The sequence below is a fragment of the Dromiciops gliroides genome, chromosome 5 (genome assembly GCF_019393635.1).
Source record: "Dromiciops gliroides isolate mDroGli1 chromosome 5, mDroGli1.pri, whole genome shotgun sequence".
NCBI lineage: Eukaryota > Metazoa > Chordata > Mammalia > Microbiotheria > Microbiotheriidae > Dromiciops > Dromiciops gliroides.
Genome location: NC_057865.1, coordinates 253,985,059 through 254,001,712, shown reverse-complemented (window position 1 = coordinate 254,001,712; position 16,654 = coordinate 253,985,059). Strand labels below are relative to the sequence as shown.

Genomic DNA, 16,654 nt, shown 5'->3' with positions numbered 1-16,654 from the left:
CATTGGTGTTTTGTGTGTCTTTCTTAATTTCTTCCTTGCAGTCAAATAAATTTTGGCCCCTGTCAGGAAAAGGTTATCAAAGCATTTGGGGTTTTTTTCTAGGCAAATTTTGCAATTTGACTGTCAGTATGGTTAGAAGTAAGTAGGAACTTCTGGCTGCTTAAAAAAACAAAAACTAACACCTGGTTGTATTAATACTCTTTGACCAAAATACCCATCAGTTACTTTTTTCATGCTTATCTAGGTGGGGAACCATGGCTATTAAATGGAACTAAAAGTAAAGAATAACTAGGTAGTTCAGTCGAGCTCTGTATGAAGCTTGAAAACAGTCCACTTTGTCACTGTTTGCTCTCCCTCAGCTCTCATGTTTCAGGTAAAATAGATCCTTTTTAAAGAAAATGATTGACATTTATAGGTCATGTGCATAATAAATGTAACTGTACGTGTTGCTGCTTCATATAATTTTAATAGTATTTTTTTCCTACTCACGATTTTGTCAAAGCTCCATAGCGAAAAGCGAGAAAAGAAGTCTCCGTTAATTGAGTCTACAGCCAATATGGATAACAACCAGTCACAAAAAGCATTTAAAAAGTAAGTAAAATCTTTAAGTGAGCCTCACTATTGTTGGGGGAAAAATTTTTATAAAGTTATTTGATTTTCAGGAATCGAGATAGCCTTTGTAAAATTTGAGCTTTGTGCTCAGCAAGATTTTGTAATTAAGCATCTGTTTTTCACCTACAGTAAAGAGACATTAATAATTGAGCCAGAGAAAAATGCAACTAGTATTGAATCTCTGGAGCACGAAAAGGCAGACGAGGAAGAAGAAGGCAAGAAAGATGAATCCAGTTGTTCTAGTGAAGAAGATGAGGAAGACGACTCAGAGTCAGAAGCGGAAACCGGTAAATGTTGTAAGGATCAGAGGACTTTTAGACTTCTCATGACCTCTTAAAGTGAGATCTCACTAGTAAAGGAAGAGTCACACCTTGTTCTTAGACTTGGATCAGCAGTCATTTCCTGAACAAAATGTATATGTTACATTCTGCCTATACACCCTGTGTAATGTTGCCCTAATTGGCAAGGATTGACAGTAATGTATATGATTTCATCAAACCACATTGTAGTGTCGTTCTAGAGAGCAGATTCTGATGGTCCTTAACATTGTTCCTACTTGTCTCCAGTAACATTTTTTTCATCCTTTCACAGGGCCAATTTATAATCCTAAAAGAAGGTGATACTAGAAAAATCATTGGTTAAAGTCATTTAAACTTTTGAAGAATTTTCATCCCTTTAATTTTAAATTTGTGCAGTTTAAAGCTTATTAAAACTTCAAGACAAAAAACCCCCCAAAACTTAAAGGCACACTAAAATTTTTGGAGCAACCTACATATAATTCTGCACATAAAGTATCACAACATAGAATAAGATTGAGCCAATTCAAATATATTTTAAATGTTTATTTAAGCATAATAGTGGCTTTTCCTTTTATTTCCTTCAGTTCACTGGTTATTTATCTCTTTGTATATAATTTTGTATTTTTGTATAGTTGTAGTCAAGTGTGCATATTGTTCTTGTTCAGTGTTCTTGACTTAGTATTGCTTTACAAAGATCCAGATTTTCTCATGATCTTCATGTTAACTTGATTTGCATTATAGTATTCCATTACATTGGTATACATAGGATCATAACTTTAGAATGGGAATAGACCTTCAAGGTCCCCCTTTCTAACAAAATTGAGGACATTAAAGCCCAAAGAAATTGGTCCTTGACTCCAAACTCCATCCACTTCCATTGTCCCACAGTGTTCCCTACCAAAGTTTATTCGTTTATTTACCAGCCATTGGTCTTTTGGATTGTTGCTACTCTTTGCAATTACAAATACTACCTCTATAAATATTTTAAAAGTTAAGAAAAAATATATTAATTTAAACATATATTTTGCTCACAGGTACAAATTGGACTGGTAATAGTACCTGGCAAATAGTAGGTGTTTAATGTTTGTTGACCAAATCTTAATTATATGCCAGTAACTATTAGCTATCTTTTTTTTTTTAATTGTTTTATGTAGTTGACTAAATAGGCTTTCCTTCTCTAAGTGCTTATTTGTGTGCCTACTATATGCAGAGCATTCTGACTAGAAAGAAATCTTTTTAGATGAGTAATTTCAAATATGTAGAACTCACATCTTCTTAAATTATTGATATAGGTGCTTTTGTTTTTGTTTATTAGGGGGAAGTTAGTACATGGACCAGTTTTCATTCAGTTTTAACGTAGAGCATTAACAATTGGACAGATTTTGTTTTGCATGCTAAACTTGCCTATTAGGCCTTGATCAGTCAGGTTCTGAACTCCAGCAGTTCTTGAAGTTTCATATAATTCTAACATGCTACTGCTGTACTTCAGTGAATTTGTGATCTCTTCATTGTGGGCACTCCCTCAGTCACAGCAGCAGATCACCAACCAACTTGTCCATGTTTGTGGACATTTATGGTGGCATAAATAGTTCATAGAGAGCTCCACCCAGTGTTGAAGGAACTAAGCCTTTATCTGGATCTTTTAACATTACGTGAGCATCGATATAGCACACAGGCTGGCCGGCCATTGTGGATTGAATTTCTCATCATGAATCTTTTGAAATTGTCTTGGAATATTGTTTTGATCAGAGTAGCTAAGTCTTTCACAGTTAATCCTCATTACAATATTACTGTTACTGTGTACACCCTATGCAGTGTTCTTCTGGTTTAACTCACTTCACTTTGCATCAGATCATTATAAGTCTTCCCAGGTTTTTTCTGAAACCTTCCAACTTGTTATTTCCTACAGCAAAATAGTATTCCCTTAAACATGTACCACAACTTATTCAGCAATTCCCTAATTGATGGGCATCCCCTCAACTTCCAACTTCTTTGCCATCATAAAAAGAGCTGCTATAAATATATTTGTACATCCTGTCCCTTTGTCTTTTATCTCTGGGATACCAACCTTAGTAGTGGTATTCCTAGGTCAAAGGGTGTGAACAATTTTATAATCCTTTGGGCATAGTTCCAAATAGTTCTCCAGAATGATTGGACCACTTCAAAACACCAGCAGTAAATGAGTGTCCCTATGTTTCCACATCCACTTCAGCTTTTTTCATTGTACTTCAGAAGTGATTCAAAGCATTTTTTCCATGTGACTATTGATAACTTTGATTTCTTCTGAAAATTCCCTGTTCATATCCTCTGGCCATTTTTCAAGAGGGGAATGGCTCCTTTTTTTTTTTTTTTTAATAAATTTGACTTATTTTAGTATGTTTGAGGAATGAGGCCTTTATCGGAGAGGTTCTAGATATCTTTTATGCAAATTCTTGCTTGAACAATCTGCAGCAGTCTACTTAGTCTGCCATTGCCCTTCAGTGTACCTGCTATTTTGATATTTTGTTGATTGTGGCATTCTACAAATTATATCATTTACAAGTGAGAGAGACAGAGAATGAAAATCATTGTAAATCAAGCCTCCCCTCCTTAATTTCTATGCCCTCTCATCTGCACTGAAGGTCCCACATATGTACATGCAGATATACTTGCTTGTATGAATTCACTTTCATGTATCTGAACCTTGCATTTTCATCTATTAGGTTAAATAGTAACTTGAAACAAGCCTGGACTTTATTGAGCTTGCTGTGGATGGTATAGTTTAAGGTCCTCTCAGCTCTGAAAACAAAGCATCATATTTGTTAAGTCATATTGTACTTTCTCCCAATCTGTAATATGCTCACAGGTGTTTCTTCCCAAATTTGCCCCAGTGTCATTCAGTTGTTCCCACACCTAGCCATGCATATATGTCTTGTCTGGTTGTCTGAATCCCTTGTCTTCGTAACTTTTCTTTAGCTCTTGTATATCATTGTTTTGGTTTGTTCTTGGCCAGCCTGGCCCCTACAACATCATTTACAAAGCATCCCTAGTGGAGATGTGCATGCTGTGCCATCTCAACAACCGTAGCTACTCAAGGGCCCCCAAAAGAAAGTTTTTGCCTTCACAACCTTGGCAGGGGATGAATCGTTAAACATTAGAGATGGATATAGTTACATAAATGAAAATGACATTAGGGAAAGTGCATTACCGTCTGCTTTGGCAGGTACTTAAGGAGTGTGGGATCTTTCCATCTGCCTTGCAGCTAAAATGTGTGATCTCTCTGACAGCAAGTAATAGCTTACTATTTTTTTGTTTTTGTTTTTGTTTTTTATATCCACAGCTCAGTGCTTTGCATATAGTAAATGCTTAGTAAATGAATTTTCATTCATTCATTGGTTTAATCTGGGTTCATTTTCTGGCAATTTTCAATAGCAACAATGCTTCATTCTTACTTATCAGTTTTTAAGGTTGTCTTCCATGTTCTTTCTCCTTTATATACTAAAGATTGTATGTTTTAAAATAGCACATTCTGAACATGATACCAGCAAGAACTAGCCTTTGGCTCCCTCCTTTTTTTATCTTCAACTTAACCTTTGAGCAGTTTTTATCCCTTAGCTATTTTGACATTTAAATCTCACTTGTGAAGACTCTTTACATTTTCATTTTGCAAGATAAAAAAATTTTAAAGGCTATTTAATGTGTGAAACTTTGTCTTTTCTTTTTAAGCTTTTATAGTAGTTTGTAAGTGAAAATATTTTACTTAAAGTAACTTCTTTTAAAACTGTCTTGAACAGTTTACCTACCTATTTAGAAAAAAACAGACAGCTGTCTTATTAAACAAAAAAGAAAGCTCAAGACAAAGGATAAAACTTGGATTTTCTTTTGAATGATTTGTGAAAGTCTTTTTTTAATCCCTTAATTCTTTAGAAAGAAAAGTTATCATTTTTTTTACCACTTTAATTCTTTTAACCAGTCCATATTAAGTTAGAAGAGAGAAAGGACTACATTGGTATTCATTGTACATGCTAATGAGGTTTTAGTTGACTTCCAAATTTGGTAGTTTTCTTCCCTCTTTGTTATATGGCCACAATTTACACCTTTTGTCCCCATTTCCCACCTTGCAAACATTTATTGTACTTGCTGTGGAAACTGGGTAAAAGAGGTAATGAATCATTAAAAATCTAATACCATTACCAGAAAGAACACAAAAAAAACCAAAGTGCATACTATTAGGTTAGTAACATGAAGACAAGACTAACACTAAAATGGGAGATTCCTTTGAAAACTAGTAGAGTGTAGTAGGATGGGGTACAGGAGTGTTTCTTAGGAATGTATAACTCCTCCCTCATATCAGTAAGTATTCCACCTTTTATCTCTGCACACTTCTACATGCTAGGCAAACTTTTTTGGTCCCCAGTTAGTAAGGACTCTCCTGTACATTATATTTCAGTTTCTATTGCAATGAGGATTATTAACTTTATTCTGCTTGAAATTATGTCTAGTCAGTGCTGTTTCTCATCATCTTGGGACGGGGGGGGGGGGACGGGGCGGGGGGGGGGGTTGGCGGGGAGAAAGGAACGAGAGAGGAGAGAGTTAGTTTGTTTTTATGGACTCACATGAAGTTCCAATAGTTGATCACATTTATTTTCTCTACCATGTTTTATCAGATTCTATTTATAAATGCAATAAATTCTACCTGTGTTCTTTTTTTGTAATGGATATTTTTTTCTTGGACCTTTTTCTAATTTATTTTCATGATTTATTGCATTTTACAATATTGAGAATTCCCAAATATCACTTTTAGTTTTTCATTTTTAGAAAAATAATTTCAAAAGAAGACTTTAAAAAACATTTTTCATGCCATACAAGTTGAACAAAAATATTTTTAGTCTTGTCTCTCAATATCCAAATGTTTGCTTTTATGTCTTTAAGATAAAACAAAACCAATGGCATCTGTTACTAACACCAATACCTCCAATGTGCCAGCAGCTCCTATAGCTGTCACAACACCTACCTTGTCTTCTGGCCAGGTGACACCTACATCACCCATTAAAAAGGTAAGTTAAAAATTTTTTTATTTTAATGTGCACTTTGCTCAAGGCCAAAATGGATTATTCACAATTACATATTGAAAATTATTGGCTAATTTCAATTTAAAAGTACTTTGTTTATAAAATACTTGGTTTTGGAACATGAAGCCACTTTTCAGGTTTTTATAGATTAAACTGGCATTTCCATGTAATATTTGTATTTTATTGATACCTGTGCAATTTTCATTATTTCAGTCATTTGTAACAGGATGAAAAAACATTGAGGAAATGAACACTGATAATAAAACAAATCATATATTATAGAGTCACACTAGGCTTACAAGATGGGAAAACTTGGGAACTTTACTAAACCTATCAATTTTTGCATGATAATAGTGGACATTTATCTAAATTTTAGCATATATGAAGTGCTTTTATATACCTTAGTTCTTTTTATGTCTACCTCTTAAGAAACATGTGAGGTAGGTTCTAAAGCTGTCATTATACCCCTCTTAGAGATGAGGAAGCTGAATGTAAGGAACTTGTCTGTGGTCATAGGGTCTTCCCTCCCAAATCCCCCCCTTCTTTCTGACCTTCCTATTCTTGTTAAGAGCACCACTCCCCTCCCAATCACCAATCGCATCCTCAGCTTCTCATTCTCATCCCCTATATCCAACCTGTTGCCAAGACCTATCTTTTCTGCCTATATAACATTTCTCATATATGCTCCTTTTCTCTGACACTGTCACCGTCCTGGTACAGGCTCCTATCACCTCGATCCTGAACCATTATACTAGATGGATGGTGGTTCTCACTGCCACAAATCTTCCAGAGTAACCTCTCATTCAGTAAACACTGGTGACCTTCAAGATAAAATATTAAATTATAAAATCTTCAGAGTACCTCACACACTGGCCCCCTCCTGCCTCCTGTCTTCTTAAACCTTTCTCTCTTCCATGTCATCTGCAGTCCAGTGGCATCAACTTCTATGGTTGTCTTCATACCAGACATTCCGTCTCCTCCTCTCTCCCTTTTTACTGCTGTCTCTCCCTCTTTGTCTTGCCAAAAGTCACTGTCAGCTATTGCCTCTGTTGCCTCCAAACAATAGTTTCACTACTGTAAAAATTTTCTGTGACTATTAACAGTTGTGGTGGGGGAAAATAATTTGCAAGGTTATAATCTCTGCATAATGATTTCTGACACAAAAGATATGAACTGTTCATCTGTTAATTCTAATGAAAACTGGACTAGGAGATTATTACTTTTATTACCAGAATATTTTGCCTGCCCTTTTATACCTGCTTTCTCAGTGCATGTCTATCTTTTTTTTTTTTTTAATTCAAACAAAAATATAAAAATCCACTCCACGTTTTGGTGGTATGAAAGCAGAAGAGATAGAATAAAATTAAAGAGTTCACCACCACCCACAGAGTTAATAGTAATGTTTATATGTCACCTACTGTGTGCCAGACAATATGCTCAGCACTTTAAAATATTATCTCATTGATGATAACAACATTTCTCGGGGGAGGGACTTTGGTCCTCTTTGGACATTATTCACCCTCTTGCCCTTTGCCATCCAGCCAAACTGGCCTTCTCTCTGTTTGTCACCCAGGACACTCTTAGGTCCCATCTTTGTGCCTTTTCACTGACCTTTCTTTATGTCTGGAATGCTTTCCTTCTTTACCTCCACTTCTTATTAAGAATTAGCATGGGGCAGCTAGGTGGCACAGTGGATAGAGTACTGGCCCTGGATTCAGGAGGACCTGAGTTCAAATCCAACCTCGGACATTTAACACTTACTAGCTGTGTGACCCTGGGCAAGTCACTTAGCCCCAATTGCCTCACACACACACCAAAAAAAAAAAAAAAAGAATTAGCTAGTTTGTCTTTATTCACTACATATTTATGCTCTATATATAGTTCCACTGTGATTCTTGTCTATCTCCTCCCTTCAGTTCAGCACAAGGATTGACTAAATGTGCAGGACTTTCCTCTTATTTTTCTGAAATCACAAGGATACTAGTGGAATAAATATGCAATTTTATACCATTTTCTTATTATGGAATCAGCACATCCTCTCTTTTGTGCATACATTTTCTATTCACCCTCACTGTGTACCTCTTCATTGTCTTTTGGGCCAGCCTTAGTTTCAATATTTGAAACTCAAGTATTCTATGACACCTACAGAAAAATCCCTGGAAGAATATTATTAAAAAGAAGGGCCATTGTTTCAGGTAGAATCTTAGGGTCACTGAAAAGATTTTTCAGTTCCCCCCAAACAATCCAGCCCACCATTCTTCTGTTCACCACTGAGTTCAGTTTATTGTCTCTTTGTTTTCCTATATGATATGTGTATGAGCTCTTAAAAGATTTCCATTGAATTGCATTTCAAAATCTGAATAATAGGCATTCTTCACCCATATGATTTTTCATCTTTTGCATGATTGTGGGTCTCATTTAAGGAGGCCTTGCAGTGTTCTTAGAGTTGATACAATTGGCATGTATCACATGTCACCTGCATACAGGAGCATCTGGAGGGACCTCATCTATAGAGAATCTTCAACTTGAACTGTGCACTGGCTTTTTTGTGACAAGGACCAAAACCTTTTATTTAGCATCTGTATCTGTTTTATGGCTCACTTCATATTAGCGATCAAATAGAACAGAGGATCATTAAATCAGGTTTATTTCAAGGGATCTTATATAATTTTGACTGTGTGGGAGACATGTTGAAGGAGCGCTTTTATGGTTGATAATGTTTTGTTCTACTGAATCAAATACTTTTTTAGCCAAAAACCATTTTGTATTCTTTCTACCTTTTAATTAATTGTGTGGTGCTAAAGTGTGATCTACCATGGATTGTCATTTGTGAAAAGCTTCTTGCCTAGTCCTTTCTAATGTACTCATCAAGAATATCCTTGAAATACATATCAGTTCTATTAAAATTTTTAATTTAGGTGGTAGAGTTGGGATTTGGGTGACTAAGTGATTGATGTTCTCCCTTCCAACCTTTTTTTCCCTGGTAGTGGTAAAGTCTAAGATATTTTCCACAATTTTGGTTTCTTTTCCTCCATGAAGATTGATTCTTCTGTGTACTCAAGATTATAATTTCCAGAACAGACTTACTCTTTGTTTCATTTATGTAGTTCAGTTTTTTATCTTGGTTTTCTTCAGTAGTATTTCTGCTTCCTTAAGCCAACCATACTCTGATTTTTAATTTTTTTTTTAGTCCAACTACGATGGCACAATGGTTAGTTTAAAAAAGTTTTTGCAACCTCTATCCTTAATCTACTTAAGAATAACTTCATTCACGTCAGTTAAACTTGCATATGACAATGTTATGTAATATATATCTTTTCCTTTATTCATTTTCCCTTTTCTTTTTTGCCATCACCTTATTTATGCATATTTTTTTTTTGCTTCAAACACATTCATTACACAGAGTTTGTCACGTAAATGGATAGTCCTCTACTTTGTGCATACTCTTTACATACTCTTCATCTACACAAAAACCCACTTTGGAATTTTGTTTGTAGTGATGGCAAACACTAAAGTTCTGATTTAGCAGAGTATTAGTAAAATTGCCTCCACTGTTTTAAGTTGAAAGCAAAACATCAGTGCATGGATCTTGTGCCTCTATCAGTAATGTACAAATGTCTTTTTATTCAAAAAAGCACAAAATAAATAAATTTTGGCATGAATAATGAAAACTGTAAGCCATTACATGTTTTGTGAACTGAAACCAATAACTGATCTTTAAGTGATTTTCTTGAGTAGCAGCTTTTACTCAAGTAACTTTCATCAACCGACTTTTGGAGTTACCAAGGACCAATGTCTTAAATCTTGCTTGTATTACAGTTCATAGTGATAGACCACTATTCTAGGAAAATCCATGTCACCGATGCCTCCCTGCTTAGATTCCTTCTTCAACAGTTTTGGTGACAACAACTTATACTATAATAAACAGAAGCCACAATAATAGCAACCAACTAAATGGGTCTTACATCCCTAGTGGGATCAGTTCCCCTCTTTCAAATATATTCATAAAATCTCCACGCATCATATCATACTCAATTTCGGAGGAGCTTTGTAAAATTTTCTCAACTATCAATGAGCTTTGAATGAGCCTTGAACCTCCATTCTTAGCAATGGTCACTGAAGGAATTTTCAATGTCTTCATTATTTTCTTTTTCAGTTTTTTTTTTTAATCTTCATTTGCTGAAATGAATGATTCTAAGGCCAGAATGCATCAAAGGAATACACAGCCACCTTCTAGAACTATTCCTTCTTCAATAATGGCACACGTAGCATTTTGTGCTTCTTACTTTCCATTTACTTGTTTCACCAACTTTTATTACAACTACTTCATCAGAACTTTTATCACAACTACTGCTATCCTCCCCTTCATTTACCATTGTATTGAAGCCAACAAATACCAGTGATTATTTTGATTTAATTTGAAGAGTGTTAAAATAAAACCATCTCAGGCAACTTCTTGATTTTCCATTCAGGAGATCTACTGATTCATATTTCCATCTCAATCTGATATATTTCAGTTCCTCTAATAATACATATCACCAAGTAACATTTATTTATCCACCTAGTTATTCTTCCCTTTCCATCTCTTTCTAGACTCTGTAGATTCTCTTCCACTCTGTCCATTTACAGATATTTTGGGGCATAGATCATTTGTTTAATAACTTCACACATATACAATAAATTGTCTTATTTAAAACATAGTTCTTTTCTTTGTACAGCAGAACTTCGGTTGACTAGAATTCTACTATGTTCTGGTTAATTGTATGTACAGTTATTATTAATTACATAAATAAGGCACATTGTTTGAAGAACTGGATTTTCTTCATATGCCTTTTAATCTAATTCTATAGATTAGTACTAAAAAATTGTCAGCCTATTTTACTTTGTAAAACAGTCCACTTGAAGATATTATTTTTTAGGTGTCTCTAGTGTTTCTTGGTTACTTGGCTTATAATTCAAAACCTCAACTCAAAGTCTATAAAGTACCCCTGTTTATAGGCAAGAGGACATTTCTGTGGTATTTAATTAAAAATTAAGTACAAATTTCAATAGTATATTGTACTCTCACTTCTTAACAAGTTGAACAGAACTAATCCATACAAAGGACTAATCATCTTCAAAGCTAGTCACCCTTTGAAGAGAATATACATTTATTATAATAATGATGCCATTGTTAAAGGGTTTTTTTTTTCAAAATTGCCTTCAAAAACTTCAGTGCTTTATTTTAAATGAGCAAATTTTCACCCATTGAGGAGAGTATAATTTAGACACCGTCAGAAATTATTTGGAGCTATGTCAGAGAATCATATTGGGCAGTATCACCTTCCTATAACAAAGTATGCCTATAAAATCGTATCATTATTTTCTTGTTTCATAAATGACTCCGGTGAGTAGTTTTGGCCTTGGGCAGTCTGCGGTCGGAATTTTCTTCTTTCATGGAAACTAATACTCAACTGCTAATTTTGAGGCTCTCTTCCTAATGTGAAGACCCATTAATTATCTCCCTACTCCTGCAAGCTTTTAGTAAGCATATACTTTGTGCAGAATATTGTAGGAGGAGTTATGGGAAGAAAATACAAAGATAACATAAGATGTAATTCCTGTTTTCTTGGAGCTCATAATCACATGGAATTGAGTGGCTTTTTCAGTTAGTTATGAAAATCGAATTTCTTAGAGTCATCATCAACCAGAAATCATTCCTGAGATGATGAATTGTGTTAAGTTATAAAACTTTATCTTTTTTTAAGGGATCTCTCAAGAATAAACACCTTTGTTATCTCTTTAAATATTCCAGCTTCTGTTTCCCTGAGAATTAATGTGATTTAATTTATATTAAATTTGGATCAAAAAATAAACCCAATGCTTTTCTCCCCATTTTTGAATCTGTACAACAAAAATTTTAAAGCAAGCTGTATGACTGACTAAAACCCAAAATTCATGTTTCACTTTTTTTGTCTGTTGGCCTCAAAAGTGGTTGGTTCTTTTGTTATATTTTTAAATTGAGCTACCTCTATGCACTAGATACTCTGGCTTGCTATTTTAATGAATGTTGTTTATTTTTAACTGTCTTGGGAATACAGCTTATTTCTCTAACAACTTCTTTCATTGTGCTGTCTTCTGTGTTAAGATTAAAGTTTATTCTCGATTATTTAAAAGACTAAGATCAATATTTCTAGTTCTGGACTTAAGTGAGCAAATGAATATGGTGTCTTTTCTTAACTCTTTTGTGTTCTTTCTTTCAATCTTCATTTCTTTACATGTCATGTTTTAATTGGCTTTAGTATGATTTCATTCCTCCTATCATTCCTGTGGCGGAATCAATAGATCCTGCATCATGGAGGCAGGGGTTACGCAAAACTGGCATTGTTCTTGTGCCCAGTAAGGGTGAAAAACTTCTGGTGAGGATTTTGTATGTACAAGAATTTGTTTTAGGTTACAACATAACAAACTTAATCCAAATGCCAGTGCTACGTCTGCATGGTTTTCAATTTTTACTGTGTGGTCACTTCTGCTTTGTCTAGATTTGCATCTTGGTGTCTCTGTGTGATTAAAATGTGTGGAGTGTATTTTCGTAAGCCTAACTTGTAAAATTCTATTCCATTTTTTCAGCTATGGATGTCCTCATTATTGATGAAGTCATTAACATAGGAAAACAGTATTTCCTCTTATGATCGTGTTTTTATGTTTGCCTACATTCTCTTGATTCAAGTCCTAATATGATGGCTGTACCTTTTCCCCCCCACTTTTTTCAAACAAAAGCAGTTTCCAACTTCTACAAAGGTTTCTCCAAAAGAAGACGAGAGGAAAGATGAATCCCCAGCTTCGTGGCGGCTTGGTCTCAGAAAGACGGGCAGCTATGGTGCCCTCGCAGAAATCACGGCCTCTAAAGAAGCCCAGAAAGAGAAGGACATGTCGGGGGTCATGCGCTCAGCCTCCAGCCCCAGGCTTTCTTCTGCACTGGACAATAAAGAGAAGGTGAGTTGTCACACTTGTGTCGAACTGTTTTTCCCATAATATGATAGCTAATAATCGTGAGTGGTACCCCAAATCTCTTACTGGATTCTCTCCAATAATCTGCTAAAACTCTCAGTAGGATCATGGGCCTGGAGCTGGCAAGGACTTCTGAAGCCATTTCCTCCAACCCCTTTATTTTTACAGATGAGGAAATTGAGGTCCAGGGAGGTGAAGTGTCTTGAACTCGGGTCCAGAGCCAGGCTTTTCTGTATCAATACTAGTGTGATTACAGATGTGGAAACTAAGACTGACGGAATTTCAGTGAAATAACTAATAAGTGACAACTCTCATGACTCCAGGCAATTACTGTTTGCACTACTGTGAGCTTCTTGGCTTAGGGAGCCTACGGGAATGATGACGTATGCTACTAGATCAACTCCATACTATCCTTGAAGAAAAATTGCATATTTAATAATGATGAGAAAGAGCAAAATTTACCATGGCATACCTTGCCCGGTACATTTGAGTATCTGCTTTAGACAGATACTAGATCTGGAGTAAAATGTATTAATTGCCTGGATTAATAAATTCTGTGATTTAATATGGCTATACCTCTGTTTTTCTTACAATCTAAGCCTTAGATTGCTTTGCTGGGTTCATGTACCCATTAATGAATTTTCTTATCTTGTCATTCTTTGATATCGTCTCCCATAAATTCTCCATACAATGTCAGACTACTGTTCAGTGGGGATTTATTTACTTATTTTAGCATTTTGTAGATATTAATACATCAGTACTTTTCATTTTCTGTGGCTCATTCTTGCCATGTGTCCTTCCTATCTCTTCCTTTGATCATGTTTTTCATGTTAATTGGCATAGTGTTAAACTACTGGGTGTGTAGTCAGGAAGACCTGAGCTCAAATACAGCCTCAGACACTTAGTAGATATGTGTGACCTTACACAAGTGACTTAACCTCTGTTTGCCTTAGTTTCCTCATCTGTAAAATGGAGATAATAATAGTTCCTACCTCCCAGGGTGGTTGTGAGGATCAAATAAGATCATAATTATAAAGCAATTAGGATAGTGCCTGGCAAACAGTATGAGTAATATTATGACTATTGCATGTCTTACATACATCATCCTTAGTGATGTACCATAGTCTCCTTCATATTATATGCTTATTCATTATTTTCTTTTTAGATCACTTCCAATTTTGATTTTTTGGAAATTATGGTGTTTAGTGATTCACAGTCACATAGGAGGGCACTGGTGGTCTTGAAAACCTAAGCTCTTCTAGCACAGAGGCCTTTCAGATCTTCAAATGCGTTCTGTGCTGGTCCAATTTCGTCCTCCAGTCCTAGCCTATATGTGATTACTGGCCAGGATACATGTTCAGGATTCATTTGCTGGCTGCCCTTCCAGTTATAGCGTATAGAACGATTTCCCTCCCCCTCCCCCCCAACACAGTAAAGACTAGCTCACCATTTAATTATTTTAATAATAAAGTTTCCTGAACTAATTTAAAGTCAGTTTTATACAATGATTCAATAGTAGCAAAAAGTGAGAATAAACTTGTTTTGTTAACCTAAATGTAATGTAGTGTGCAAAAATACTCTGAAGTGCCAAAAACTCAGAACATGTAATCAGCAAAAAAATTTTATACTTTTATTGAATCAGATGAAAAATAATTTTTAAGGTATTTGTAGCTTTGAAATGAATAAATATAGCCTTCCAGCTACAAAATTGCATTATTTTGAGTAATGTATTTTTACTAATTGTAGAAAATTTCACAGAATGGTAATGGGATTTTCATTCTTTCATTTCATTTCCAAACTATAACTGATCTTTTAATAAAAGGTAAAAGGATTAAACAATAAATAAAGAATAGTAGTGTTACGGGCATTTGAGATGGAAGAAATCTTAGAGGTTATCTAATTCTGTTTCTTTTTTTTTATATATGAGAAAACCAGGGTCCTAAGAAATTATCATCTGCCCAAGATCATACAGTGGCAGAGCCAAAATTATAACACATGATCCCTAATTGTATTCTTCTAAGTTCTAATAGCTAAGCAATTATGCATTTTTGAATAAATATTGATTGTATTTTAGTTTAACTTTAATTTTTTCCCTATTTTTCAGGAGAAAGATAATAAAGGAACAAGACTTGCATATGTTACACCTACAATACCTAGGCGTCTGGCCAGTACATCTGACATTGAGGAGAAAGAAAACAGGTGACTTCTTAGTAAAATCTAAATAATTTGCTTTAATTGTATAAAATAAAAGGGTTGGGGCAGTTAGGTGGCGCAGTGGATAGAGCACCGGCCCTGGATTCAGGAGGACCTGAGTTCAAATCCGGCCTCAGACACTTGACACTTACTAGCTGCGTGGCCCTGGGCAAGTCACTTAACCCTCATTGCCCAGCAAAAAAAAAAAAAGAAAGGAAAAGAAAAGATAAAATAAAAGGTGGGTTTTGTTGTTGTTGTTGTTTTTTAGTGAGGCAGTGGGGGTTAAGTGACTTGCCCAGGGTCACACAGCTAGTAAGTGTTAAGTGTCTGAGGCCGGATTTGAACTCAGGTACTCCTGACTCCAGGGTCGGTGCTCTATCCACTGCGCCACCTAGCTGCCCCAGGTTTTTTTTTTTTAATCTTTGACGTTAGTTATGGTACTCATATCATTTTATTTTAAATTTCCATTTCAATCCCTAGTAGTGTCCCTTTTCTTTCCCTTCTAAGACCTATTAAAAAATGAAAAAGCAATATTCTATACAACATCTCATTTGTAAAGCAGTGAGCTTTTTTTAAAAAAGGCAAAAAGGATGAATAATTCTGTTCTGTACTGGTCGAGAAGGTGACTGGGCTTTCATGGTGCAAAATTATAGCCCTGGGGTATGATGGGAAAATTTTGCCTTCATCAAGTGGCCCCAGCAGAGACAAAGACTTCAATCCACAAAGCTGTAGATCAACCATACATCCACCCATGTCCAGAGGGTACAGAAAGATTACCCATTAGTGGGCTAAGTTTAGAGTCAATAGACAGTTTCTTAGGCAGCAAGAGGCATGTCTGACAGCTGTCAGTCTGTAAATCAGGTTACTAGAGTTCTCCCACCTTACTAAATCTTGGTTATATTAATTGCTGTAACCACAACAGAAAGCTGTAACAAGTGAAGAAAGATACAGCTATTCATTCAGAACTGGCTCAGAAGGCACATCCCCCACACTCTTGGCAGCAGTTTGTAGTCCCTGCTCTGGTCATTTGCGCTCACAGTGGCCTGGGCCTGCTTTTTTCAGACTGAAGAGCTAACATTCTCTTGTAAAAGTCTCTGCAGACCTGGCCCTAGCCCTTTTGGCAAATACTTAACAACTAGCAAACTGGTTTTCTTTCTTTCTTGTTTTGGTAATGTACACATAACATACTTTTAAGCTTAAGCTGCATTATTCACATTTTCTGTTATTTATTTTTTTTAAGTTTAGACAACCAACAAAATAATCATTTAAACCCTGATTTGAAGAATTGGCCAATTCCCAAGGTAAAAATGCCCATGCGGAAAATTAATTGCTCTAATGAGCCAATACAAACCAGCTCCAGGGACACCCCTACACTTAGTCTTCTGGTTTTCCTGTTGAAAATTTATGTGATGGAATATTAGAAGAGGTTATTTCTGGAGTTTTCAAGTCAAAAGGTCTAATAATTTTTATTACAGTCACTAACTTAAAAGTCCATGTAAACTATTGCTA

The 16,654-nt window shown here is 35.4% G+C and overlaps 1 protein-coding gene across 7 annotated transcripts in view; it reads left to right on the top strand.

Moving 5' to 3' along the window:
- PPP1R12A (protein phosphatase 1 regulatory subunit 12A) overlaps nt 1-16,654 on the top strand; it is a 183,153-nt gene that overhangs the window by 114,431 nt on the left and 52,068 nt on the right. For 4 of the 7 annotated variants that reach the window (XM_043966758.1, XM_043966759.1, XM_043966754.1 and 1 more), the window contains 5 exons: nt 503-591; nt 742-908; nt 5,823-5,947; nt 12,722-12,937; nt 15,057-15,151. In XM_043966758.1, coding sequence (XP_043822693.1) covers nt 503-591; nt 742-908; nt 5,823-5,947; nt 12,722-12,937; nt 15,057-15,151 — 692 coding nt within the window. The remainder of the gene's footprint in view (nt 1-502; nt 592-741; nt 909-5,822; nt 5,948-12,721; nt 12,938-15,056; nt 15,152-16,654) is intronic. The other 3 variants (XM_043966755.1, XM_043966757.1, XM_043966756.1) reach the window with 3 other exon arrangements.